Source organism: Gymnoscopelus braueri (genome assembly GCF_963280865.1).
Source record: "Gymnoscopelus braueri genome assembly, chromosome: 11".
Lineage (NCBI taxonomy): Eukaryota > Metazoa > Chordata > Actinopteri > Myctophiformes > Myctophidae > Gymnoscopelus > Gymnoscopelus braueri.
This window is the reverse complement of record NC_137613.1, coordinates 45,925,795-45,953,762: the sequence shown is the minus strand read 5'-3', so window position 1 is coordinate 45,953,762 and position 27,968 is coordinate 45,925,795. Positions and strand designations below refer to the sequence as shown.

The window sequence follows — 27,968 nt, the reverse complement described above, 5'->3', positions numbered from 1 at the left end:
CGCTATACCAGGAGAGGTTTCGTCCATTTTATTGATAAATTATCATTTTTAAAAAGACCTAAGAGCCATCTTTTTCCTTCCAACTGCCACTACCGTTTTCCACGTAATGATTTAACTGTACAAAGAGTTTTTATTTTATTAATATCATTATTTTCTGTTTCATCATCATCATCATCATCATCATCATCATCACATTCAGAACAAAATGTTAGAGGTTCGAACTGTGCCCATTGGTCAAGAGAGGGATGCAGAGTTAGCCTGTAGCGTTGCTACTCTAGCTAGCACAGAGTTCACAGGAAGTTCCAAAAAAGGGCGGCAAGCGAGGGAGATACATTCTAAAGCACAGGTGGGAATGAGAACTATTTAAGCTTTGACCATTGTTACTGTAACAGAAAGGGGGGGGGGACACCTGGGTTAAGGAAGATTTGGCTGACATGCAAACATGTGTGAAGATCCATGTTTTGCGATGGCTGGTACTGTACTACCTGCAGGAAGGCAACTTAAAGGCAATGAGGAACACAAAGATATTCTAGGGCACTTGTTCCCAACGTGGGGGTATAGGGACCCCCAGGGATCCTTGGGGGGGATTCCAGGGGGTCCCCAGGTAAATGTTTGATAGTTAGGAACTAAATGGAGTGTAAAAATGGAGAGTGCAAATGTAAACTCTCAAGAGTGAAATTAACACTGAGGAGTAGATTGGGGTACCAGTCTGTGGTCGAATGCATATCAAACTGGGGGTCCTTGAAGTTAAAAGGATTGAAAATCACTGCTCCAAGGCAGGGGTTCCCAAACTCTGCCATGCCAGGGACCCCCAAATAGCCATAGCCTCTGGCTGGGGCCCCCTATTGCAAAATACCTTAAAACTTAACTAAACAAACAAACATAAAATAGCCAATCTACGGTATATGCTCACGGCGCCTTGCAATGTGATGCGTTGTGAGCTTGTAGGTTGGCTATTTTCAAAGATTTGAGCAATTGGCATTAAAGACATGGCCAAAATAGGGACGCCAACAATTTCATGAACTGTTGAATTTTAAAAAATAAAGAAAATAGAGATTTTCCTTTTTTCCCAATTTTCCTCTCTCTTCCACTTGGACCCTGGTGGTCCCCCTAAGGGCCAAGGGCCCCACTTTGAGAACCACTGCTCTAGGGCACAGAAGGAAGAAAGCAGAGATGGTTAGAAGGTCTGACAAACACAAAGGTTATTGCTTGATTAAAAACAAAAAAGCAGCATGGCACAAAAAAACTAAGTCCAACAGCTTTGACAAGAGCTCCTCCTGAATGGACGCTCTCTTTGACTGGAGCCTAATGTATACTTCGTAGTACGATGGTGTCGCTTGGCGAAAAGGAGAATAACACAACAATCTGTTATTTTCGGCAAGCAACACCTCCCTGCGATGAGAGTATAAATTAAGCGTTAATACTGGGCTGTGACATTGGCACTCACAGATTTATTAAAAAAAAAAAAAAATCACACTTGGTAGAGGTTTGTGTATAACTTGCCATGATGCAACGCCAATTACTGGTGAGATACTGCATGTTCAATAGTTGCTCCGTTGATTTGAAATTGATAATCCAAAATAGTCTCCTCTTTGACTTGCATTACATAGCGTAGCAGCTCTCAAATTCACTCTTTTAGCACATAAAAGCAAACGCAAACAAAGCAGATTCTGCTAAATCCAACACTGAATTTGTATATATTCTTATGTATAAAAATGTTGACATCTTGTTTATTTTGCCATTTGAATTAGGAAGAAGATCCAAACTGAATAATCTGGATTGTTAAATATTAAAATCAAATATTAAAATCAACAGGAAGTTGACATTAAAAAAAAAACCTAACAACTAAAACAGGTGTTGGGTTAATAGTGTCGGCAGACTGCTTTGCATTCATTTGAGCCAAAAGACAAAGGCCTCTTTCACTGTGCGTTTCAACTATTAGATATCATCCTGGTAAAGTAACTACACAACTCAAACCTCAACCAAAGACTCATTTTGCTTTCATGGCAATTTCTTCTCTATCGCTCTCTCTTTTTTTAAATTATTATCATTTTTTAAGTCGATCATTTCAAGACTTAAAACATCATAGAGTTAATACTATGTTGTCAGTGTACACACAGGCAAGGTAAATGGTTACAATACAGTATGAATACGCAGCTGTCTGTAACTGGCTTCAAACTAGCAGCAAAAAACACATACAATTGCATAAATTGCAGTGCAATGGGTACATTGTTCGTAGGAGTTTGTCTGGTTTTGCTCTGGTCGGTAACAAACGGGTACCATCATCAGTATGTCCACCAGGCTGCTGGGAAAAAACAACTTAAGTAGTCCCAAATGATCCAAATGCATCCACTTGGCATAAACATCAACCTTAAATAAATGTTATGATTTTATGGCATTAATTTTCCTTTGAGAGAAAGAAAATCACATTTAATCATTTAGCAAACCAATTAATATGCACTTGTTATCGATTCAGAATTTAATTTAATTCAACCACTAAAACCCTAAAGCTCGGAGTCCGCCAGGGCTCTATACTAAGCCCCCTCCTGTTTTCTCTCTACAAAATTCCGTTACTGGAAATAGCCGATCTACAAGCTCAAAATGCGTCGGGTTGCAACGCGTTGTGAGGTTGTAAATCCGCTATTTTCACCAAACGTTCACCCCCCCAGAATAGGGATGCTAGTGTTCAAGTGGTTTAACCACTTAAACCCCATATGGTTGAGTGGAGTTCCTCAGGGCTCTATACTAGTGTATTTTCTGTTTTCTGTTATTGTGGGGAAAGCTTGTCGATCGCCTATTTTCAGCTTAAGCTTTCCCCACAATATGTATGCTGGGGTTTAAGAGGTTAAGACAATTTGTGCCAGAAACAGGGCTATTGGATTTAATTCCTTCTGGACCCAGTGGAGACTGTTTACCGACACTTTCGGTTTGCTCAGCGAATCAGAACTCTGGAGCCATGCCAAACAGAGAACCCAGACTTCGAAGTACATCGTTCCAGTCCAGGCCTTTTACGATCCACTCCGCTCGAACACCCAAATGACAACAAAAACTTGAATAACAAAAAAAAGAAACTAAGTGGGGTGTTAATGCCAGACTGGGTCAGAGTGGCGGCCGTTCGTCCGTCCGTCCTAGGCGAAGCTGTTTTCAGGGTAGCTGACTTTGATGGCGCCCCAGTAGCAGGCCCGTATCAGACAGATGAGTCCCAGCAGGTAGGCGAACGCCCAGGACACGTAGGTGGCGTTGTAGCGACTGGCGAAGTCCCGGGTGCCCACCTGTCAACAGAGAAAGGCAAGCACGAGTCAAGAGGGAATAATTAAAAGAACAACAACAACAAAAACAATACTGGATGTAATGAAGTAAAAACAATATATTATATTTCAGATAAACGACTTAAGACAGGTACGATGTGCAAGAGCAAAAGGCATTGAGTATCTTTAGAAACAGTGCCAAAGAGGAAAACTGTGTCAGAGAGAAAACGGGCAATATGGAAATGAAGTCGATGTTACACACACACACACAAACACACAAACACATACTTAAACAAGTAGCCTGGCTACTCAATAAGGCTACGTTCAGATTGGCAGCCCAAATCCAATTTTTGGCCTATCCAGACTGAAATCACATTTCACACGTTTGGTCAAGTCTGAACAGAAAAACAAATGCATTTAACCACAACCCCCTAAGTTGTTTGAAACGTTCAAGGTTCAAGGTTTCCCTATTGCAACATCGTGTGTACGCGTACATACAGTAAGAGTACCACTTTTGTTATGGGTCAAAATCTGTATAAGTTAACCACCCAGGATCCCTATTCTGGGCGGAACATTCGCCAAAAATAGCAATATGTTCGGCAAAGAGATTTGGTGTAGATCTAAAAAAGCAATGCAGATAGGTTGACAACGTCTGAATAGACAAATACATTCTGATCACTTGCAAATAACATTGTGGACAGTCAGTCCTAAAGATCAGATTTGATAACAGTGTGGACAGTCAGTCCTAAAGATCAGATTTGATAACAGTGTGGACAGTCAGTCCTAAAGATCAGATTTGATAAAGACATAGATTTTCCTGCAGTCTGAAAACAAAGTAAAAGAACTGCCTCTCAATAAGCTCTCTGACACTGGAGATTCATGACAATATTGCCTTCTTGGCAACTAATATCAAAATCATATTAAAATTGACAAGAGAGCAACAATTTCTGTAAGACGAAATAACATTTTCAACTAGAGCTACAGTGTTTCATTTGGGAGCTTACTGTGCCAACGCTACATTGATATTGTGTGTGGCTACTGTTGAGTGGTTGAGCATTCAACATGGGTGCATCAGAGTAAATAAAAGTTATTGTGTTTTGGTGAGTAAGCATGAATTTCTGTGTGTTCTAGTCATTTGGTTGACTATGTCATTGTAACATATTAATATCCTTCACCATCTATATATTCTACAGAACATGCTTAGTTCACCCCAGGTAAACGCAGCTCCCCTGACATGTTGCTCCAACATGTTGTTGGTCTTGAAATAGGTTTTTGCACAATGGTACTACGCTGTCGTATGTTACCTTCACACAAGACAACAATAAAGATCACCTTGAGCCTTGATGTGATTACATACACAGCAAGCAGTGACTGGGAACCCACTTTATGAGCAAGAGACCTTGAAATGCTTTGAATTTAAAAAAGACGTTGAATTTTAGTAGAACCTTGAGGTTGCATAGTCATGGTATAAGCCCAGATGTTATTTCTAATTCAACGGGTAAAATAACAATAAAACATATTTCGTCGGGTGGAAACGTCCAATGTCCAAAACTGTTACATTTCAGGATTCAAATTAAAAAATAGCAAAAGTAGCAGATCTACAAGCTCAAAACGCGTCGCTTTGTGCCACGTTTCAAGCCTGTACATCTGCTACTTTTAATACTTTTGTGTGACACTGTGGTATGAAATCAAATAGGGCGTTCATTTACGAAAGAACACAAGTTAGAATATGGAGATAAGAGGTTTCTACCCGACAGCAACGATTAACAAGTTTTGAATTGAGTTTTTAGTCTGAATAAGTAAAGTTGCTGCAACATTGCAGTAAGTCAGTAATCTGATAGAATCCTGGTCCAGTCACATGATGTGAGACCCCACGTGGCTCCCAGTGGGTGTAAGATCATCTATTGTATGTGCAGCACTCAAAACCCCCCCCAAAAAAACCCTAACCCACAAAACGAGATTTGTAAAATACTGTTGCTGAATATGAGAGTGCTTAAGGAACTTAAGGAACAAGAGAGGCATTCAACATTCTCATGACACGTCTCTCCCCGTCACACTTTACCCAACCGACAACCGGCATCTAAGAACGCATGGAAGACATACAAAGAGGTGTGTAGACTACAGAGTTCAGCCGTGTTGTCAGCCCCCTCTGGTGGACACATTTTGAAGAGTATTTGAGAGTAATATATTACAGTACACACACAGAGAGACTAACGTCTCTACAGAGGAACACAGCACTTACCGTTAAGCCCACACCGATAAAGATGCAGATCATTCCTACGGTGATGTAAGCACAACAGCGCCTCCTGGGTAGCGCACTGCCAACAGACGATCTTTGGATGGGTGACGGACAGCGAGAAGAGGAGGAAAACAAACAAACAAACAAACATAAGCAGGTCAGTCTGTGAGAAGTGACCAAATGAGATAAACATATCATCTGTCGGGTGGAAACCAAATGTCCAAAACTGTTACTTTTCAGGATTAAAAAAAAAAATTTGCAATAGTAGCAGATCGCCACGTTTCAAGCCTGTACATCTGCTACTTTTTATACTTTTGTATGACGCTGTAGTATGATCAAGTAGGACATTCATTTACGAAAAAACACTACAAGTTGAGATAAGAGGTTTCTGCCCGACAGCAACGATATATACTGTACATACATGCAAACAGACAGACGGGTGAAACGACAGGCATTAAAAAGAACAGCTTGAAAATGCAGCATTCTAGTCACATAAAACACATTATCTATAATTAGTACACCCATTTAACACATTGATTGCCTAGATCGAGTTAACTCGTTTTTAGAATCCATCGCTTGATTGCCTAGATCGAGTTAACTTGTTTTTACATTTTTTGGGGAAAATTCCACAAGGGGCGACCTAACACAGCTTTGGAATGATCGATCGTCTCTCAGAGAAGAAAAATGTGGATATGACATCATTCCAAAAAACGTCACTTCCATCCGCCCCAATGATGGGATTTTCAGAAAAACGGCTGTAACTCAGTTTCTTTTTTTTCCATTGAAAACCACCCGTTTTCAGCGGACCAAAGCTCCAAAATGGCGGATTGCGGTTGGAAACTTGTCGTTCCCATGGATACACAGATCCTTCCGTCTACTCACAGGAAACTTTTTCCGTGTGTTTTTTTTACACAATGTCGGTTCCACGGCGTTTCAAATATCATCGGATTGAGGTAATTATACGCCGGCACGGGGATAGAAAACTATGTTTAATATCTTGGCAATCAATGTGTTAACATTAAGTGTACACTATGCTAATGATGTGGCTTCCATTGCCACGAGGTATCGGCCTCCCGCGGTGCCTTTTTTTAAATAATCACAGATGAAAAGCACCAACGTTTGGGTTACATGGCCTGCTCCTGTAGTCCTGAATTTCATTATTTTATTTTACTCCACAGAGGCCGTCAGAAACAGTTAGCTTGAAATGCGCCCCAACTGACTTGAGATCAGTATTTTTCTGCGGGGGAAGGAGGAGGGTGGGCTCACTCCACTCTCTCACATGCTTTACATGTGACTGTACTAAAGCATTCTTCAGGAAGCGTTGTTTTTTTTCTTCAGATGGCTTAAGGGTTCTGACTAATCTTTACTAAGTTTCTCTCTGTTCCCTCCCGTCCTACGCGTTTCGTTTCCTGTTTTCCGGTTCTCTCTCGAGTGGACATTTTGTAGCTGTGTCAGACCCAAGCCTCCATCTGACTGTATCTCTCACGTTGTCACTGTCGGGGTGGAAACCTCGCATGTCCAAATCCCTTACTTTTCAGGAGCCGGTGTTCCAATGGATGCGATGTAGTTATTATGTAGTCACGAGCTCTTGTTAATACTTTTCATTGGCTAAATATTCATAAGCCCCACAGACACAATGAACCACTTTCAATCTGGCATACATAATTTGGGCATCATTATAGGCGTAATTCTTTTAATTCTTCAAAAACGTATTTGCATATCTTTCAGGATTAACAGGGGTTAACTCATCTATGGCACACACATTTTTCAGCTCATCAGCACAAAAAGGTATAAGCCAATATGAATATTTATTTTTACCCAAAGAAACTTACAATACAATGAATATTCATGAATGCATTACACTGTGTTGCGATTAAACCCATGACCCTGGACGACAAAAGGTGCCGTAAAGTGATATTTCTTTGGTTAAAACAAAAAGGATATTAAGTTAAAGCTCTATAATGTGTTGTTTAATCACTTTCAATTTCACTTGTTTATCCTGTGTAAACATTGGTAAACGGACCAGAAAATGTATCTTCTGTTTACTAAAGAGCTGGAGAGACAGGGATACCCCTGTTACTGAACAAACACTAGATAGCAGTGATTACTATCTAAATATAGAGCTATATAACACTTATTAAAAAAAGAAAACCACTTACAGCTCTTTTAATATAACCCTGAGTAAAGTAAACTTACATGTAATTTATAATGATGTGTAATGTGTCCAGAGTTCAAACTACTGTAATCTGCTTGGATACATTTGAGAGACTTTTCCTCTGAGAAAGTCTTACTGTATGCCCCCCCTCCCCGTTCTTCTAATGCCCACAAAGTTAATTCTACAAACATATTAATGACTTCGGAGCCAAAATGTAATAGTCCATTAATAGCTCAATATACTTGGAGTAAGTGATTATTCAATCATTATGTCTCTCTCGCTAAAGCATTTTTTCCTCCCAATATTGTATCTAATGCCCCAACTTTCTTACAGAGCATAATCTTCAAGTACCCTGTTTTTCTAAATAGAAATGGAACATTGTTAAAAACTCCCTTTACACACATCTTTAAGAAAAAGGTGTTGCCCTTCATTTTGAGCCCCATCCCTCCTCTACTTTATCTCCATATCTAATTTGCTGTTTGTCTTAAGAGATAAGACAGCCAGATACATACAGTACTCTAGATAAAGACAGAAAAGGAGACAAAGACAGAGAGAGAGGTGGATGGGAGATAGAAGTAATCAATAAAATAAGTGCAAGCTGTAGCTTGTAGCATGATGTATCCCCTAGTATCTCGCAGTGCTCTGACATACAGACGCACACACCTTTCCCCATCACCACCCCTGTGTTGAGTATTGTGAGTGCTTGGTCCAATTCCGCTTCCAGGAGCACTAATGCCAGTCACATGTTGAGATTAGCCTCTGGGTAACACCTCCTACACATATCACATGTCCACATTCCTACTACTGTACTTTTGACTCCATTGTATTGATCCAATGAACCAGAAAACTGCTCAAGAGTGATTTCCTAAGCCTAGATTCTTCGGTAGATAATTTTTTTAGTCTTATAATATAAGACTAAACTGTACTTGAGTATAAGATGTAACAATAACAAATTTGAATCTTGATAGATAAATTCCATCAATCCAGTTCCAGTATCCACTATCCAGTTCATTCCATCAACTGGATAAGAAAATATCAATCAGAATAAGGCAAGAAGTCATAGAATTCAGTGTAGCATCTGTAATCTGGCATGACACGGCATCTACGGAGACGCGCCCAGTACAAATTCCTACACACAATTTCTAAAAACAGCCGGCAGCATGAATATAAGCACATGTGCATAGGAATTTGTATTGGGCGCATCCAGATGTTATGCCTGAATTATACTTGGTTGCGCGCCTCGGCGAAGACCGAAAATAGCAGATTTACAAGCTCACAAAGTGTAGTATTGCGGCGCTTTGTAAGTATGTAGATCTGCTACTTTTGGTGCATGCCAGTGGCAGGCAACTGAGTATTAATCTCTCAAGACAGATACTCAAATTTCTGCTTATTTTTTTACCGAATGGTTCCCAGATTGACTAAGTATAAATCACCTTTCTGAATCACTTGTCTGGGCTGGTTGTCGACAGGGAAACAGAGGTCTGGTTCAGGATAAAGTAAAATTGTGTGGTGAAAATAGCAATCTTAGTTGATTCATGTGGTGTGTGTATGTTCAGTGGAAGTTGGGGTGGACTCACATTTTTTTGCAGTGTGGACACTTGGCTAGCGTGTTAAACCGTAACTCCATCCACTGCAAGAGAACACACAAAAAAAAGTCATGTTCATTTGCTTTTCATGCAGACTGTCCCTGTGTGTACACACACACACACACACACGCACACACTACTCTACCGTAGGAGTGAGGAGAATCAACAATAGCCTTATTGGCATTGATTTGAACTAACTAGTCGTGGTAACTTGGAGGTTTACCGGGAAAACATTGACATCTCCTGTATCAAGGAAAGAAGTTAGGAATTGGAACAGTTTATTCAGCACCTAAAACTATTAAAAAAAAAGATGTTAGCTGGCGGTGTCAATGTTTATTCTATGAAGTGCTATGATGTTAACAAAGTAGGGTTAATGAAAGTATTTAATTAATTTTTTCTTCTACCATGGGTGAACTTAATCAAACAGGTCCTTTTTCACACAGGTGAAAATGTGGCTTTTCATACACCTGGCTCTAAAGATGGTTCTCTCTGAAAAGAGGGATTTCTGCAGCACAAGCTGGCGCAATCTGGCCGTCAACCTAGCAGTGACAACCTGTCCCAGACAAGAGAAGTTGGAGCACTGCTAGAACTAACGATTTATTTTAACTATTATTTAACCACTTAAAAGGGCGATGAAACCGCAGGCTGTAGTTTGTTTTCTGGTTCAGGTTATAAAGTACAGCAGTGTAAAAATATGCCACCCAAATTAATAATGGGTGTTTAGATTTCGGTGTGTCAGATGGTGTATTGTAATGTCTACTGTCAGCTTGAACACTGGCACACCTAAATCTAACACACTCATTCATTTGATTAGTTGCAGCCGTGTTGGTTACTAGCCTGCCTGTTTTTTTTTATCTGCTGTAGTTTTTAATCTCAAATGGAAAACAAACTACAAATTCAGCCTAGGGTTTCATGACCCTTTAAGCCTTATGTAAAGGACTGTATGACGAATAGTGAGAATGGATCATCTACAAGCTCACAAGGCGTCACATGGCAATACTTTGTTGGCTTGTAGATCAGTTATTATCTTTTGCATTTTTTTTGCCTATAATTACATGTCCAAGACAGGGGACACCAGGTTCAAAGTGGTTAACTAAACATATCCCATTGGCTAAAACTTGAAACAAAATAAAGCCACTTTTGCACCAGTGTAAATAAAGACAGAGATTTAGCTTGGATCTGGGTTAGGCTATAGTTAATATGTCCACCCATGGGAGCCCCCAAGCGAGCAGAAAGTCCAGCTTTCTCAACCTGTTGCTGGACTGGGGGAGAGCCATCAGTGGGCAGCTCAGTGAGGGGCTGGGATGAGCGGGCGTCCTCGCCGCCCTATGGACGCCACAAGCAACAACGAGCACAGTGTTAAGAGACGTGGTTCCCAACCCCACGGTTCCAAAGACAAGGGTTCTAGAAGCACAGCTCAGAGGATGGTACCGGTCCCACATTGTACTTCAGACTCTCAAGAGTAAAGACATGCAGAGTCAGAATGGATGGATTATTTCTAACAATTTGGGAACCGTGCCCCTATTTAAAGATTTTGTTGACGCTAGTCCGAACAGGGACCACGTGCCTCTATTCTCTCTCACACACCCAGTCCCACCAGGGAGCCAGTTTCTCCTTTTATAACCAGTTGTCAGACCTAGTCCATCATGATCCCAATCCCTCAATTTATTACATTAATCGATCTTGGACCCAGCCCAATACCTAGTGTTGCTTTATTTTCTTTTTATTTCCTTTCAATCGCAGTCAGTGTTACCAACTAACATTCATCTGTCTGTCTGTCTTTCTCCATCCATCCATCACTCACCCACCCAAACCTTTATCATCTTTCTATCAACACACAACAGCCCTGTGCAAACATGACTAGCTCTGTTAACCAGAACTACTACTATCCACTATGACTCTGCAATAAAGCTCCTACAGACATGTGACAAGAGACAATGTTGTTTACATTGCATGATGAAAAGTATGTATATACCCACAATAAACACTACTCCATTCTACAGGTGAGAGGTGGATCGATAACTTTACCTCTGCCTAAGTCCAATTCAATGAAGAGGGCTGTATTTTAGAGGTCAATTGCACACTGGAATCGTCTTCCAGGCGATATGCGTAACATCAAAGGAAAAGCTTGATTATAAGGAAACTTAATTACTTAAACATTATACAGGTATACTATACCATTCATAACTTACATACCGAATTGACTGTGCAATTTTAAAATCTGCTGCATTCCTGTTGGTTTCTCTTTTTTTCCCTTGATAGTGAAATGTTTTATATTGTGATGAATGTATTATTGTAGTGTGCGACAGCTAATGGGGATCTGTACAATAAACAATAAACAATACAGTGTCAAGTCCATGATTGGTCAGACACAGACAGACTAGACAGGGGAAGGCGGGATTAACGTACTAGGAAGGTGTTTCCACAGTGTCCACAGACGACCCTCATGCCCTCTGGCTGGACGGGCAGCGCCGGCTGGGCGGGCTGCTCCTCCGGGATCACCATCACCGGGCTCAGGTTGATGATGCGTCTGCTGTGGGCGGGGCAAAGACATTCTGATGACGTCACTTTGACGGCACGCGGAAGCAGCGAGGCAAGTTTAGGGTTGTCACGTTTACAAGATTAAGGTTGACGATTAATTGTCATACAAATAATTGCAATTAACGGTTTTATTGTGTTTTTTTTTACATTGAACATTGTTCCATGTGAATAAGAATGCTATTTGTGTTTGCCTTTTAGGCTTCGTAATCAAAATTGGCACAGGGCATAGTATATGACAAATTACTGACATTTATTAGAGGAAATAGCTGATCTACAAGCTGCAGATCTGCTATTTCTGCGATTTTTGGAAAAACATTTTCAGCATTTTGTTTTCAATGTTGAACATTTTTTAACATGGAAACGATTATGCAAAATAATTGTCTCAAATAATTGCAACAGGCATAGGCATGTTGTGCAACAGTATCAGTATCATTTGATAGAATACTGTATAGTAGTATACTGTAGTAAAATAGCATTAATATTACACAATACAAGGAGCAATTGTACATACATATCCCTGTATTTCTGTTAAACAAAATACTGAAATAATACAAGCATAATGGAATACATCAATCATACATCAAATAATGTACTATACTATGTACCATATGTAGAGAGTGAGAGGGAGTTCACGTTTTTTTTAAATGTAAGTCCTATATACCTCATCGTACGATGAATTAGCAAAAAAATCTACATGCTCACACATTGGTACACAACATTTTAGTTATTTTTGGAATAAAACATACTGTATATATATTTTGACGCCAGAATTAGTGTGGTTACATTTATATTCGGGTGATTTTTTTTCTCAGGTGGTTCCAATATTTGTTTATGATTCAACATTCAGACAAAAAGACATTGTCTTTTTGTGATGATGATGATGATGATGATGTAAGTACCAGTTGGGTCGAGGACATCCTATCCTCCTAGATGTGTCTTTACAGATCAGCAGGCAGTTGCAGGGACACCTCACATACTTCTTCCCTGTCGGGGGGTTCTTGATGGGCTGCAACACACAAGATCATAACTTGTATTGACAATGCGATGCAGAGAAAGCTCATCATAAAATAATGATCACAAATCAGATCATCAAACTGCCCACTTGTGTGGGTAGATATCGGACGACATGAGCAATCGGTCTAATCATACACGAGTATGGACGGTGGTCCAGTATCTTCAATTTGATGAAGACGGACAGGTAAACAAGGCTCTGTCATCATCACATCTATGCAGTTAAAGTAATGCTTGTTAGGTTCAGACGTGGTTGTCAGTCAGGTTTATGTCAGTACTGGTTCTGTCAAACACACCCAACTGTGACTGCTTAGGAACTGGTTTTATGGGGTTGAGAAGGGTTGTCTGGGGTTCATTTGCACTCAGTCACTTGATGCACAGAAGAACATGATGGTGGCGTGTGGCTTAAAGGTAGGGTAAGTGATTTGCGTTGGTTAAAATAATTGTTAAATAGCTCTATATTCTGATAGTACTCATTGCTATAGAGTGTTCGTTCAGTATTAGGAGTCTCCTTGTCTCTCCACCTCTTTATTAAACAGAAAATGCATTTTCGTTTCAGTTTCAGTTTCATTTCCAATTTTATCCAACCAGGACAGAGAACTCAATCAGGATACAGATTAAACAAGTGAAATTGGAAGTGATGACACTAAGAAATGAGCATGCAAAATTGGAACTGGAACACTATACAAATTAAGCTTAAAAATTTGTACTTTCTCCTGATTGGCTGAGATTTTGACACGTACCGAAATATGTATTTTCTGTTTATTAAAGAGCTGGAGAGACAGGGAGACATCTGTTACTGAAAAAACACTCTATAGCAATGATTACTATCAGAATATAGTATTTTAACCTTTTAACAAAATACTTTTTGTTTTAACCAAAAAATATCACTTACCCTACCTTTAACACCAACAATGCAGCAAGTGTCAAGTCATCTTTATGTATGTTGCACATCACAACATAAGCTGACCAAAAGTGCTTTCCATTTGAGGATGACCATTGACCAACAACATGATAATCATAATAAATCAGAATACGCAAAAGCAAGACTGAAGTTTTTAAACACACCAAATCACAGTATTTTTTTTTATAAAAGCATAATTGACAGATTAAAATGCTATTACAATTCTAATTGACTATGATCCGTGCTAGACACAGATCACGGTCGGAGGAGCCTGGTGGAATTCCGTTCCCTGCGGTGACAGCTCTCTCAAATCACAAGCTCAACCAGCCATAAATTAACTCTGACATCCTTGAGGACACCTATCTGCCATGTGGTCTTAGAAGCACTTGTCACCTGAGTTCAGTTCAGTCCCTCTGCTCTGATCACTGTCCCCGTACACACACACACACACACACACACACACACACACACACACACACACACACACACACACACACACACACACACACACACACACACACACACACACACACACACACACACACACACACACACACATCATTGTTGAGTCAAGTGCAAACCTCATATCTCCAAAACTGTTACTTTTCAGGATAAAAAATACAAAATACAAAAATACAAAAAGGAGCAAACGTAGCAGATCTACAAACTCAAAACACGTAGCTTCGTGCCACATTTTGAGCTTGTAAGACCTGCTACTTTTGTGTGACGTTGTAGTATGATCAAGTAGGGCGTTAATTTACAGAAAAACACAAAAAGCTAAAATATGGAGATAGGAGGTTTCTGCCCGACAGCAACGATATATATATATATATAGCTGACCTAGTGGATATACTGATGCATGACCTTAAATATGAACCTGTCCACTGCTCAGGCTTAATGTACAGCTGTTCCAGATCAGACGTATACAGACAGCTGTCCATGACCGTCAGTTATCAGTGAGCTCCGTAGAACCGACGGAAGCTGTCATGGGAAGCAAGCTAAACCCACATCGGGAGGTGTCACTAATGTCAAATTAATGATAATCCCTATTTACAGGACTACCGTTCAATTCATTGCATGTGGTACCGCGAATTCAGAGCAATATCATTATCATATTGTAGTCTCCAATCTACTTTGTTGCTGCTAAATGTCAGTCAGTGTCTCGCTATACTCAGCAGGTGTTGACAGGCTGTCGCTAATTGACTGTCTTGCGCTGACACAGCCCATATACAGTCAGAAATGCAGAGATCAGAAAACAACGTGTGTTCTTTTATCTTCCTGAGCCAATACTAAGATCACAATAATTCAAAGTTATTGTTTATTGATAAGCTTGTCCGACTCTCACCGACTTAAATGCATTCCATCAGACTTCTTTGCTTCCCCCAGTGCCCAATCTGGGAACCCATTCAGTAAAAAAAGAAACAAATATGACTTGAGACGATTACCCAGTTTCTAGAACGTGACATATCTGACTATCAATATACATACTCCTTAGGTTTGATGTATTTCCTCATGCAACAGGATATTGAGGTGGGACTTAAAGCAAAATGAGACTTTGGTAAATGTATGGGTTGTGTAGTTACCTTGCCATAACTCAAAATATTGGTGAGATATGTTTAATAGTTACTCCGTTGATTAGAAATTGAAATTCCAAAATAGTCTCCTCATTGACTTACATTGCACAGTGAAACAGCTCTCAAAGTCAGCAAATAGACAAACGTGAACAAAGCAGATTCTGACAATAATGTGTGTTACAAAACTCAACACAGCATTTAAAAAAGAAAATGACAATGTCAACTTCCTGTTGATTTTACTAACTGAAGATCCGGAGCCAGATCAACGGATCCAATCGTGTTCCTAATTCAATACTGTGAAAGGAAGTTTTAGTTTCATTTAAATCCCCCCCCCCCTCCCCTCTCTGCTATGTCATGATTTGTAATGTTACAACTTACATAGAATCTGTGAGCACCAATCTCACTTACCGTAGCCTCGTTGCAGACGGTACACTTGACCACGTGTTGGTGCAACTTGCCGTCCAGGGTGATGAGCGACTGGCACACGCGGCAGTTGATGACGGGCACGCCGCCCGCGTCAGGACTGGCGATGGCTGTGTAAGGGGGAGGTAGTTCCGCTTTTAGGGTACAGGAAGGGGGAGAGGGGGGGGAACACAGCACACAGCGAGCTGTTAAAACACATGCAGACAACATGCCATCTATCTCAGTGTTCACACCTGGTTCACTGACCAAAGCTTTAATTCATTCTGCTCGTTTATGCTGATACCAAAAATATATTTTTCGGCCATTAGCGCAATTCTTACAGCAGTGGCAAACATTTCTGTCACTTGAAAGTCAAAATATCTGCATACTCCATCGGCATGCAGAGTCGTTGGGTAATTTATGCTTTGCACCGGCAGGCTGCTTGTGGCTGTTTTGGCTAGTGTTGTGCTAAAGATTTTGGAAATGCTTCACTTCTATGAACAAAACAGCTTTAAAAAGTGTTGGTGTAACTGGTGAAAGAGAGAAAACACTTTTTTTGTACATGCATAGATCAATGATACAAGCTTCATGCTTGCTCTTCATCACAGACGCCAGTGCATTGTTGTTGATAATGTGTGTTAAAAAAAAATAATAATAATCTTACATCAACATTGTTCTTGTGAAGCAGGTTATAGATTAAGCATTTATTAAGATTGCTATTTGCATTTGCTGTTGAGGCAAGGCAATATAGTGACAAGTTTACATCTGGCTGGTCTCTAATATGGACATATTTTAGAAATACTTCACATTACATACAAAACTACGAACAAAGACATTATACATGCATGTCAACAAAATAACTTTCACAAGTTGGCTTTTACAGACATAGCCATTGTGATTGGCTCTTGAGACAGTTATTTACCATAAAGTGCTTGCCTCTGACAGATTTCAGACAGTCTTTCAGATTTCAAGTCTCGTAAAGAGAACTCCTATTTGAATACTCGCTCAGAAAATGTGCAGATTATCGGAAGCTTGACAAAAGGTATGTGTGGGACCAGAGCATGGGAGCGGAGCGAGACGATTTTTTAACGTAGCGGGAAGCGGGTTTATAAAAAGAATGGAGTGCTACTCGGAGCGAGGACCGCCTGCCACTCCAAGCCGCTCCGGCGGGGGCCGCCAACAGACTCAGACAGACATCCAGAAGTGCACAGCGCACGTCCTTGATCAAGTTTTCATTCAAATGTCAATTTTTTTTTCTTTTCTCTTTTTTTTGCGTGAGCGGCCCGGTCTGTGCGGAGCGCGGAGTGAGAGGTGCGCAAATCAATGTGAGCGACGGAGCGACAGGGAGCGGAGCGGGGGGCGAGCGTGACAACTGACAACAGCCCCCTGGAGCGACGAGCGGCATTTCCCCCCGCTCCGCTCACATGCTCTGTGTGGGACAGCCCTAGATTCTACACATAATCACATCTAACATTCATTCACTCTCTTATTGGTAATTATGACAACCTGTGAGAAGAACAAAGACAATATAAAAATTGTCTTGAATCATCTCACTGGATATAATGTCTAATACGTGCTCTGGGTTACTGATCTGAAGCTAGCAGTGCTGCCAGATTTTGCGAGAGAAATAAGCAACCAGGTCTATGAAAACAAGTAAAAAAGAAGCGACTATAGGCCGCATGAGCACTTTGAACCTATAATACTGTATTCATCGGCTATTTGAATAAGGCTATGAATAAATGATTTACAAGCTCACATTCACAACGCGTCGCATCGCAATGCGATGTGAGCTTGTAGATAGGCTATTTTTAAAAGATCTTGAAATAAAATGTGGAATATTTGGGAAGATTTTTGAAACATTCTAACATACTGTACATCTGGTACGGGGCTCTGAAACATTTCAGATGGAGGTCAGCAGACAAATGATATGAAAATATTTGAGTACCACTGGTTTATTCACTTAAACCTGGAGTAACTGGAGTCCCTCAGGGCTCAATACTAGTGTCTTTTCTGTTATTGTGGGGAAAGCTTTCGCTGAAAATAGCCGATCGATAATAAGCTCACAATGCGACACAACGCGTCGCGTTGTGAGCTTGTCGACCTGCTGTTTTCAGCGAAAGCTTTCTTACAATACGGATGCTGGGGTTTAAGTGGTTAAATAATAATTGAAAAAATTGTAAGCAAGCCCAAATACCGGTAAGGAACTACACTTTAGAAACAAGGCCAAAGAAATGCAACCCACAACTGCCAATATTTACAAAGCGACTTTACAGGAGAAAAAAAAACGAAGTCTCTTATAATAAGTGGACATGGCAATGCTGGAAGCTAGCCTCCTGGCTACATAACATCCACAAACCCATGACTTTCTGTCTATATCTCTGAATGCTGAACATGTGACTCTTTTCCATGTATATGTAGTGTAGCTATACTGTTTATCCTTCTGTACGTGTGCATTAAGGAACAATGGGTCCTTTTTACAGAACAGACGTGACTGTGATTGAGTCCAGTAAGATTCATTGCCTGGAGTTAATGGGAGTATGTATGTGCTGAATTGTATGTTAGAATTAAACTGCCAAAGTCAATTAAGTAAATAAAATGAACTGAGAAGGAAGCAATTAACCTACATTAGCTGAACCGTGAAGCAAGTTAATACTTGTTTTGTACAACGTGCATCGAAAATAGCTATATAGTATAGACCCCTTAACAAACGACGTCACACTGATAAGAACCAGTATGCGTGCAACCAGTATGCGCGCATTGAAACCCATTCTATCAGGTCTCGCTAGGACGCGCCTCACTAGCCAACACACAAGAGGGGGTTGGGGTGTGCTGAAACCAGCGCACCCCAAAACAACAGGTTGGGAATTGATTGCGTGAAACAATCACCTGTGCGTCCAGTCTCAATGTTAGTAAACAAATAATCGGTCTATAGTCTGTATAGTATTTGCAAATCTGTCCACCAGAGGGTGCCGAAGCTGCTCAAATGTACACCTCTAATTGCCTTGCCTTTATTTTCATTTAAGAGAAAACAAAAGTAGGATTTGAAGTTTAAATTGGTTAGAGGTTGGAACTAAGAAAGAAAAAGACAGACCCATTATAGGGGAACTGAAGAGCTACTTTCCGGCCAATGAACAACAAATATAATACTGAACTATCTGAACACTGCATAGCGATGGCGGCGGAATATAATAGGCTACACTGCAGTCTTTTTTCTCCTTTTTTATTTGGCCTGATTAGCTTTCTTTGGCAATGTAACTTGTACTTGGATATGTTTTTGTAAACAAACATTTTTACAAGTATTAATCGTCTTGATCCTCTATACAGGTTCCTTACAAGTAATAACATCCCTCATAAACATGCTGCTATTACACTTGGCATAGATTTCAAGTCAATTTTAAAGGATGGGTGTTCTGGGGGGCATTTGCCCCATAAGAGCTGCAACCACTTTCATCCCAGATCTACAAGCTCACAACACGCCACAACCACGTACAGTACTAGCGACACGTTGAGAGCTTGTAGATCAGCTATTTCCTGCAAATCTTTCACTGCATTAGCATTCATTCATAGCATCATATCCTGGCGATGGGTTTCCTTTGCAGTTTTCCAAGCAACATGTAGTAGCCGGCTAAAGTATTTGGATTCAAAAATCAGGGAAAGGGGCTACTGAAGCTAGAACATGTTTGAGAACCACTCTTGTACAGTATTATTTCCTTTTTCCACAATCACTCTGCATTATTCTGCTACTGATGTTGAGCAGGCTGTATGGTCACACCCTCTAGCATTGTATACGTTACTGTCAGCCTACAGTCACATCACAATATTTACATAATGCTGTTCTATTCTGGTGTCTAATTTCATCACTTCGGTAAATAATATATTCACGTTCATGTCACCTGGTCTGTGAATGCCGTTTTCACTTCTGTGGGAGAGCTGGATATCACTATAAACACTAGATGCTCCACCATCTTTGCTTTCATTCGAACGTGCAGAGGTTATAGAGTGTAGCTTTAAGTGTGGCTGCAAATATTGATTATTTTCTTTGCAAATATTCTATTGATCATTTTTTTCAATTAATCAAATAATCAAAAAGCACATATTGTTTATACTTGTCAATATGCTAATTTCACAGTTTTATTTAATATTTTTAGAAACTTTTCACTGATTATCAATATATTATTTTATTTAATTATCGATAATCAATAATTTAGTATAATCAAAAATCTATTGAATCGATTAGTTTGGTGAATTGTGGCTCCCCTGGCTTTAACATCAGGTTCCCAATGAACACCGGTCTCATGCTATGAGACACACTCATTGCTCATTCACATACCGACAGCAGAAGAAACCGTGCAAGGCACCAACCTGCTCACCCGGAGCAGGTAGGGGTTCAGTGTCTTGCTCAAGGACACTTCGACACTAACCCAGGGGGAGCCAGGGATTGAACCGGGAACCTTCCGATTCCGAAGTGGCCGCTCTGCCTTCAGGATAACCGTCAATAATTAAAGGGTGGTTTGAGACAAGGGATCTAATTGGTCAAAAACATGATTTTACTATGATTATTAATTAATTCCTTTGGTAGGAGTACAGATAGCTGGTATTCTCTGAATGTGCTTTGATACCATTGCATCGCCATCATATACTGTACATACTACCTCTTGTGGCATATAGTGTATAAAACTAAAGAAAAAAGTAGAACAAATCTATAATTTGTGTCTGGTGTATAAGTAGCTTGGAGGCACAGATAATGAAATAATGGGCTGTCTCTAATGAGCATCTGGACAATTTGGTTTTAGGCCCAAACTGACTTTCAAAAAAGCCCTGACCTTTAAAAACGTTACCTCATTTGGAAAAACAGTAAACGTATGAAACGGTACCAGTGGCTACAGTGTACTATGTACCTTTAATCCCATTTTATCCTTGTGTTATTACAGTACATTCCTCTGGGTTTCTGTGTTCTAATCAGCTTAATCCATACGTTTTGCACCAGTCACTATACTTTACTACTACTACTACTATTTCCATACATGTTCTCTATGGACTCTGTTCTCTTTTAACTTGATCAGTCCTTTACTACGTCACCTCACTCAGGTTTTCACTTCATTCACCACTTCCCTTTGCCTTGTCATTGTATCCTACGGCTGAAGAAAATAAAAGGGAGATGAAAGTGTATACAACCACTTTCACTCTGCTGCCCCTATTTTGGGAAGTGTCATTATAGGCCAACATTTTCAAAATGTATTTTTTTCACCATGAGTTGTGATTTTGTGGGGTGGGGCTGAAATCATCACTTGATGCAATGGAGTGCTCTCCCCCTCTCTCTCACACACACACACACACACACACACACACACACACACACACACACACACACACACACACACACACACACACACACACACACACACACACACACACACACACACACACACACACACACACACACACACACACACACACACACACACACACACACACACACACACACACACACACACACACACACACACCTGTGGTTTTCACATTGTTGTGCCCAAGCCACAACAATGGGCTTGTCAAAATCTCAAGGCACACCTGTATTCATAGCGGAAAAAATACCAAGTTCTCAACGAAAGGGTATAGACGGCTATAGAATTTGCCTCCCTATTGCGAAATGAGCACAGGCAAAGACAGTACTGCTATAAAATAATAATAATAATAACCTTTTGTATAGTTATAATACACATATATTGCAATAATAAAGTCTCAAGTCTCACACAAAATCTAAAGGTATGGATATGTCTCAAGGGTTGATGTGTTATCGTCAAACATTTCCAGCAGAGAAGCCAACTTTCTCTTCCCCACAAACGAGTCAAATGCTGTCAACATCACTGACCAGCGTGTGTCTGCTCAAAGAAACCTGAAACTGGACTTCCTGATGTATGTCTGAGTTTGTGCCAGGCTGCCAGCAGAGCCAACACCCAGACTTAGCCATCTTAACCACTTCAGCTCTATTTTATACTACTTCATCGTACGATGGTGTTGTGCGAAAATAGCTGATCTACAAGCTCACAAACATACATTGTGACGCATTGTGAGCTTGTAAACTGGCTATTTTTGTGAATTTGTGAAAAAGTTAGTTAGGTATTTGCCTATAATTTATGACATGGCCAAAACAGGGACACCAAGGTGGAAAGTGATTAAAAATGAGAACACCACTCCATTTACGTATTCATATCTGTTGTTCCTGTATAGTCTCGACCAACAGACATGGTCGATATTTGAAAACTGAAACGACTATCTATAAGTCTAGAAGATTTACAACAATGAGACAGACTGGTGTATCGGTTTTCTCCCTCGACTTCCTGGGGCAAAACCAACAACACAAGTTCAATATTTAAAAACAAACAATGCGTCCACAAAATCATCCTCTCACTTTCTCATAGCTTTTTCTTTTCTTTTTCTCTGGCATATAAGCAAATACACTGTACACGAAAACTGTAGGAATAACATGATTTCACCTTTTAACCCATTTAGAAAAGGGAAAGTATCTTTGCCATTTTAGATTTCTTTGGCTATTCAAAAATAGCAGATGTACAAGCTCATAGCGCGGCACCGAGTGCCACGCTATGGCTTGTAGATCAGCTATTTTTGAAAAAAATCGCAAATCTTGGAATACATTTTTTGTCATTTGTCAAATATTTGGTTCCAGAGACCTCCAGAAGCAAATAATTAAGTTACAAATGTCCGCTTAAAAAGAATAAGAAATTTAAATATTTGTACAAATTTTCATGATTTTTAAAAAATAGCTCATATATCTGCTATTTTTGAAAAGCCAAAGAAATCTAAAAATGACAGAGATGTGTTCCTGGATTGAATGGATTAAGTATCTTTTCTTTCCCTTGAAGGACTTCTTCACAGTCAACAGTAAGTGGCCTTGTCACTGAGGTTGGGTGACAATCAGACACAGGGACAGATGGGTGGGTGACCTGTGCTAGCACATCAGAAATACAATCTTGCCATGTCTAAAGGGCCCTCTTTCTCTGTGCTCTTTTATTGAGCTGCAGGTCAACTCAGCCAGCTTCTGTTATGGTACGATGTGGTACGATGAGGAATTATTGAGATTGCACTCAATGTGGAATTATTTGTTTTGAGTTTTGTCATACTACATTATAGTGTGTGTGTATTATAGTGTATGTGTTCAATCTATTTTACATCAAATACCTTTTTTTTGTTGGGTGGGAGGTTTTCTATTCTACTGCATTCTATTTAAGTTTAAACATGATATACCTCTATAACATAACGCTCAAGAACATGAATACAAATCCGGCACAGTCTTGAGTCTACCAACAGCCCCTTTCAGCACAGCAGCCTACTTTCTCTTCTTGTTTTCTGACCACCTCCTCTGAGGCTTGCTAGCGTCCTAATGCATGGGTGAAATAGTATATAGGAGCTATATGGTTTCACTGGAAGCCCTCTGCGCCGGGGAGGGTAAGATGAGAAGGAGTTTTACTACCATCAACACAACCACAACAACCATTATCACAGCCTGGTGGCTGGCAGAGTACCGCACTGATTCAACTCTGTGCCAGATAAGATTAGCTAGCAGGCTGCAGAATGTCTCCACTAGCTAGATAGCTAGTTTCCTCATTTTACACCATTAGTCTTTCACTGCCAACTTGGTCCCTGTTTTTGCTATGTCATAATAGGCAAACATGTTCAGCAATGGCAAAAATAGCAGATCTACAAGCTCACAACACGTGCAACATATGGCAAAGTATAAAATATGGCTTAAAAGGTGGTGTAAGCTCTATATTCCGATTGCTGTATAGTGTGTTTGTTCAGTAACAGGGGTCTCCCTGTCAAACAGAATATACATTTTGTTTGTTTCATTACTTCCAATCTATTTGTTTATCCTGTATCCCGTAGGCTATGAATTTTCTTTCTCGACCGGAAAATGTATTACTATTGAGCTGAAGAGACAGGGGTTGTTACTGTTACTGAACAAACACTCTATAGCAATAATCACTATGGGAATATAGAGCTATCTAACACGTATTTGAACAAAAACATATCTCTTACACCACCTTTATGTGAACTGTGGGATGGCTGTAGGTACTTGTTAGGGAAACCTAGTCATGGACATGCCTAGCCTAGAATAACCTTAATCTACTGATTTAAGCTATAAATTGGTTCAATAAAAGACTGGCCTTTCCTTGTCTGTGTCACTGAGCTGGTGAATGCTGGCTATTAATGACGATGATACTGAATCTATCAAATATTGTTATGATAAAGGATGCTGACAGTCACTGATCTCTGCCCGCTGTCAGGGCTGCACAATTATGGCAAAAGTAATAATCCTTGCTATGTTTGCTTAATATTGTAATCATGATTGTGAATAACTACAATTGGCAATGATGATTATTGGTATAAAAAGATGTGTATAGTTTTCTTGGATATGTGGAGATGGGTTGCACAATGAACAAAAATGAAAAGCAACCAAGGCCCTCTTGTGGAAAAAATAAAATATTAATAGAAAACTTTATTGTAAAGGTTAATGCATGTCAATCATTATCTAGTCACCTGCTCAATCAAGTATGGTTATTGAACTTTTGATGCCAATTATGTCTTATTTGTTCCAATCCTCACTAATGTTTAGTCTCCCTGATGAATGCTTTGAGTAGGAATTTATTTACTTTTTTGTCATGCATTTACCATTACAATAAAGGCTTTTTCATTTCATTTCCATTCCTCTCCCTGCATTTTCTACATGTGTTGTACATTGTTCTGGTTAGCAACACTTGTGTAATGATCGATGATGACGAGACGCGGCCAAGGTGCAACAGCTGACCAAATAAGATGTTTGAATTAATTGCCAGGTTTCACATAATTGTGGAACGTAAAATAATTAAAAGACAAATCACGATTTTGGATTATCGAATTATGCGGCCCTATACCACCATGGATAAGTTCAATGGATGAAGACAGCCCTGCTCACTTCAGGGATGAACTGCACACAGTCTATTTTGTTCTTGACAGTTAATCTGTCACTGCACTGATTCTTGAGTAATGGTTACTGCTACTGGTGACAGTCATTGTGTCGTCAATGGCTCCCTTCAAGACAGAAAGGCCCTCTAAGTCCTTATCATTGCCTTAGCATCAAATCCATCACTTCTGAAATAGTTAAGAATGAATCTTGACACTACGTAGACAAGTGGCTCTCAACGTGGGACCTGGGGACACTCAGGGGACCTTGAGGAGGTCCCAGGGGGTCCCCAAGGTAAATGACTGATAGATGATCTTCACCATTATTACACGTACAAGTAAATACAACTACAGAATGTACAAGAATGTCGCTTTCGATCAGAGTTTCACTGTTACCTCAGTACTTAAGAGTAAACAGACAGTAAAGAAATTATACTGGACCAAATGACAGACCATATCAGACTAAAACAAACATTTTGGATTGGGGTCTCAGAGATTAGAATCCTACATATTATCCTAAAATGGGGGTCCGTGACCTAATGCATATTATCTAATTGGGGTCCTTGAAATTAAAAAGCACGGACATCCTCAGTACTTAAATATCAATTCCAGTAGCCTGAAAGTACTTACAGGAATGATATCTAGTCTAATCTATTAAGATATATTTCTCCACTCACAAAGTGTTTTATCCACATCAACCACTTGGCAAATGGAGTGGATATTTGTGATGACATCACATTCTGCACGGTAAAAATAATTATCACACCACAACTGTTTTTTCCATGACTTCATAGAGACAACAGCTCTGCAGTTTTGCCCTCTTTGATTCCCAATAATCCTGTTTACTCATTGTTTGATAGAGGACTGACTGGATTCCAACAGACCCAAGACACAGAGAATTAGTCATCGGGTTTTGAGGGGGAAAGGGAAACTAGGTCAAGAAATATCAGCATTCATTTGCGTTTTTATGCAGTGCCACAACCAGTTAGAAGTGGTCACATAACAAGTTCATACAGTCAGTGTTTTAAGTCTTGAGTATTACAGTACTCAGGGGGTGAAATATGAATTGTCGAGAATGTTCTTTTCGTTGCCAGTTAGCCGTTTGTCCTGGAATGCACCTAAAGAGTATTATATGATCAATGAATCCATTCATTTGCTAAAGTAGACTTCATATACGCCACAGCTGCCCCTGATGGGGGGCTTACGTTTCCTGAGTCCTGAGTATAGGAGAAAACTGGCAGTTTTTGTGAAGCCCTGTTTTAACTGATAGCAGGGTTGGGGGGAATCTGTGACACGAAAAGCATTAAACTATATAGACCTGCAAAATTACTTCTCCATGAGAGTCTAACGTCAATGAATGTGTAAGGACATGTTAAGCACATAAACCCTTGTGTCCTTATTCTGGGCGAACATAGCAGCAGATCTACAAGTTCACGACATGGCACAATGCGACACATTGTGAGCTTGTAGATTTTCAGCTAAAATATTTGGTGTAGAGGGGAACAAAGGAGGGGACCACCTGGTAACAACTCCTGGGGTACCCCGGTCAACGAAGTATATGGTCTCTGTCGGGTGGAAACCTCATATGTCCAAAACTGTTACTTTTCAGGAATCAAATTCAAAAGCATCAAAAGTAGCAGATCTACAAGCTCAAAGGATCTGCTACTTTTGATGCTTTTGTGTGACGCTGTAGTATGATCAGGTAGGGCGTTAATTTACAAAAAACACAAAGAGTTAGGATATGGAGATGTGAGGTTTCTGCTCGACGACAACAGTATAGGGTTTAGTGGTTATGGAAGTTCAGGCCATACTGCACCCACCAAGCTTATCTATCTCAAATTCCCACTAAGTTAAAATGACTTATTACCCCCTCCTTCTTTTCTTGGCTTGCTCTCTGATGTTGCCAGCATAGCATACAGGGTTATGCACATGATGTATTTATCCCTCGGGGAGCTTACAGCCTCGGCCAGCATTTATTGTTCTGCTACGCAGCCAGAGAATCTGATGAGAGCAACTCAGTGGAAAAGGCCTCGTTCGGCTCGTGACAAAGACATACATCCCAGTCCCGCTGACTGGGTGGGAGAGCTGGAAGATGTGCTGTATGTGCTGAGGTCATTCATGATCTATAAAGCATTGGTACAGTAGCCTACATTTGAGATGTTTACTATGACTGTTATATTCTAAACACGGTCATAATACTTTTCATGTATTACAAGCATGGAATATAAGATATTTGAAAGCACACTAGCACATGCAGGCAGAACATTGTCCTTTAAAAAATAGACCTATGTCGACTTTGGGCTATTTGTTTGCAATCCAGCTATCTGGAATCGGCCCCACCCCCCTTGATATGGGAAATGGCAAAATAATGATAATCATCCAATCATTGAATAATGGCATTGCAAAACAATGATACAAATATGATTATTTAAGCCATTCGTACACCTGCAGGATACATCTGCTCTGTAGATAGGTTTGTAGCAGCTGGACACAACTGTGACTACAGTAACAGAATGCAATGGGCATTTATTTTCCAGCCTCCTCCCCATCACATCCATCACTTATTTGCGACATCTCACTGGCAACAACAACATCATATTCTGGGTTGAGGAGGACCCCCAAAGCTACTGCATAATATACTGTGATGCAAGCATTTCTGCTGCAAAAACACACACATGCAGCAGAACTGTTATAGGATGTTTTACTGTATATGAGGCCTTTCACCTTTAACCACTTAGATCTATCAAATAATATAAAATATAAATAAATAATACTTATAAAATAAGATATAAAATAAATACCATGGGAATGCCATTACAGGGGAGGGAAATTAATACATTCAGAAATGCAGATCGGATATTTTCACTATTTCTGAAATAGTGGCTAACCCACTGCTCTAGTTCTCGCCATTGATCCAAGCCAGTTTCCCATTGACATGTTAAAGCATAGCTCCGTGATTCAGCATGCATTGCATTGCATTGCATTGCATCCAGGGAGGGTGGTCCAGTCTAGCGGTGTTTACCTCGGGGGCTGCTGGGGTCCTGCAGGTAGGACGGCGGCGGCGGGGCCGCGGTGGTCGGGGTGACGTTCCCCGAGTTGGGGGCCGACAACAGCGGGGACCGCTCGTCCATGCCGTCGGAGGCCATGATTTAAAGGGGGTGGGGGAACGGACGGAGTCCAAAGAAAACGCCCGGACGAAACGACAGCGGCGAGGGGGGGTGGCCGGACGGACGGACTGGAGGACAGGGGCGCTCCGCTCCTCGGCCCGGTGTTTTGTTCTGGAGAGAGCGGAGAAAAGAGGGGCGACTGGCTGGGCGGCTGCGTGGGGCTGCCTGCGCTGCGATGCG

At 40.4% G+C, this 27,968-nt stretch overlaps 1 protein-coding gene across 3 annotated transcripts; it reads right to left on the bottom strand.

Annotated features, from left to right (window-relative positions):
- Nucleotides 1-13: 13 nt before the first annotated feature.
- Nucleotides 14-27,968, bottom strand: pip4p2 (phosphatidylinositol-4,5-bisphosphate 4-phosphatase 2). Of its 3 annotated transcripts, none has more exons than XM_080441767.1 (8): nt 27,644-27,968; nt 15,667-15,815; nt 12,669-12,775; nt 11,638-11,761; nt 10,480-10,554; nt 9,220-9,272; nt 5,491-5,581; nt 14-3,272 (listed from the first exon to the last, which is right to left on the bottom strand). In XM_080441767.1, exons 1-8 carry the CDS (start codon nt 27,765-27,767, stop codon nt 3,129-3,131), a joined length of 867 nt encoding a protein of 288 aa, XP_080297893.1. In that variant the 5' UTR covers nt 27,768-27,968; the 3' UTR covers nt 14-3,128. The 3 variants fall into 3 exon arrangements, with proteins under 3 accessions (XP_080297893.1, XP_080297894.1, XP_080297895.1); XM_080441768.1 differs by having other exon boundaries at nt 15,667-15,791; XM_080441769.1 differs by lacking the exon at nt 10,480-10,554.